The 1,388-nt window shown below is 62.7% G+C and overlaps 1 protein-coding gene across 1 annotated transcript in view; it reads left to right on the top strand.

The window, feature by feature from the left end:
• The window catches only part of LOC104135273 (mediator of DNA damage checkpoint protein 1-like), a 10,602-nt gene that overhangs the window by 4,744 nt on the left and 4,470 nt on the right, over nt 1-1,388 (top strand). The window contains exon 5 of the mRNA XM_035888658.1: nt 378-667. Within this exon, the coding sequence (XP_035744551.1) occupies nt 378-667 (290 nt within the window). The remainder of the gene's footprint in view (nt 1-377; nt 668-1,388) is intronic.

Raw genomic sequence — 1,388 nt, 5'->3', positions numbered from 1 at the left:
AGCCACCCCGTCAGTGTCCCCATGTCCCCCCCATATCCCCCCCCGGGATGTCCCCACGTTGTCCCCAGGTTCATGGGGTTGGTGGCAGCCCCAGGGGTGTCCCCAACGCATCCCCATGGTGTCCCCACGTCCCCAAGTTCTGTTCATTGGGATGGTGGACACCCCAGAGATGTCCCCATCGTGTCCCCACATCCCCACGTTCTGTTCATTGTGTGGTGGCCACCCCAGGGGTGTCCCCAGCGCATCCACATGGTGTCCCCACATCCCCATGTTCTGTTCATTGTGTGGTGGCCACCCCAGGGGTGTCCCCAGCGCATCCACATGGTGTCCCCACATCCCCATGTTCTTTCTGTTCATCGGTGTGGTGGCCACCCCAGAGGTGTCCCCCTGGTGTCCCCACATCCCCATGTTCTGTTTATTGGTATGGTGGCCACCCCAAGGGTGTCCCCAATGCACCCCCATGGTGTCCCCACATCCCCAGGTGCTGTTCACAGGGGTGGTGGCCTCCCCGGGCATGGAGGTGGCCCTGAAGACACTGGGGGGGTCCATGGCCACCTCTGTCTTCGACTGCACCCATCTGGTGACCGACCGTGTCCGACGCACCGTCAAGTTCCTCTGCGCGGTGGCCCGTGGCATCCCCATCGTCACCCCCGAGTGGCTCCACAAGGTCCCACGGGGGGGGGGGACAGGGGAGGGGGAGCCCTGGGGACAAGGAGAGGGTCCCTGAGGACAGGGGATGGGGGCCTTAGGGATGAGGAGAGGGTCATTGGGGACAGGATCTCGGGGTCATGGGGGTCCTTGGGGACAGGGCATGGGGTTTCTGGGGGCAAGGAGAGGGTTCTTGGGGACACAGGGGTTGTTGGGGACAAGGGGAGGGTCTTTGGGGACATTAAAGCCCTTGAGGACATGGGACAAAGGCCTTGGGGACAGGGATGGGGGTCTTTGGGGACAAGGTTCATCCTTGGGTGTTTCTTAGGGACATGGGGAGGGGTCCTTGGGGACGAGGGGGTCATTGGGGACAGGGAGGTCCTTAGGGACAAGGGAAGTGGGTCCTTGGGGACATGGGATGAAGATCTTTGGGGACAAGAGAGTCCAGGAGGGACATGGGGGGCACTGGGGACAGGGGGTCTTTGGGGACATGGGATGGCATCTTTGGGGAGGTGGACAACCTTGGGGACAAAGAAGGGGTCCTTGAGGACAGAGGGTGGGCTCCTTGGAGACATGGTGGTCCTTGGGGACATGGGAGGGTGTCTTTGGGGGTGGGGGCGTGCTTGGGGACAAAGAAGGGGTCCTTGGGGACAGAGGGTGGGCTCCTTGGGGACGTGGGGGTTGTAGGGGACAAGGGACAGGAGTGTTTGGGGACAAAGGGGGACGTTAGGGGCATGGAG

Source organism: Egretta garzetta, unplaced genomic scaffold (genome assembly GCF_000687185.1).
Source record: "Egretta garzetta isolate BGI_Z169 unplaced genomic scaffold, ASM68718v1 scaffold431, whole genome shotgun sequence".
Taxonomy (NCBI): Eukaryota; Metazoa; Chordata; class Aves; order Pelecaniformes; family Ardeidae; genus Egretta; species Egretta garzetta.
This window is presented reverse-complemented; position numbering and strand designations above follow the sequence as displayed.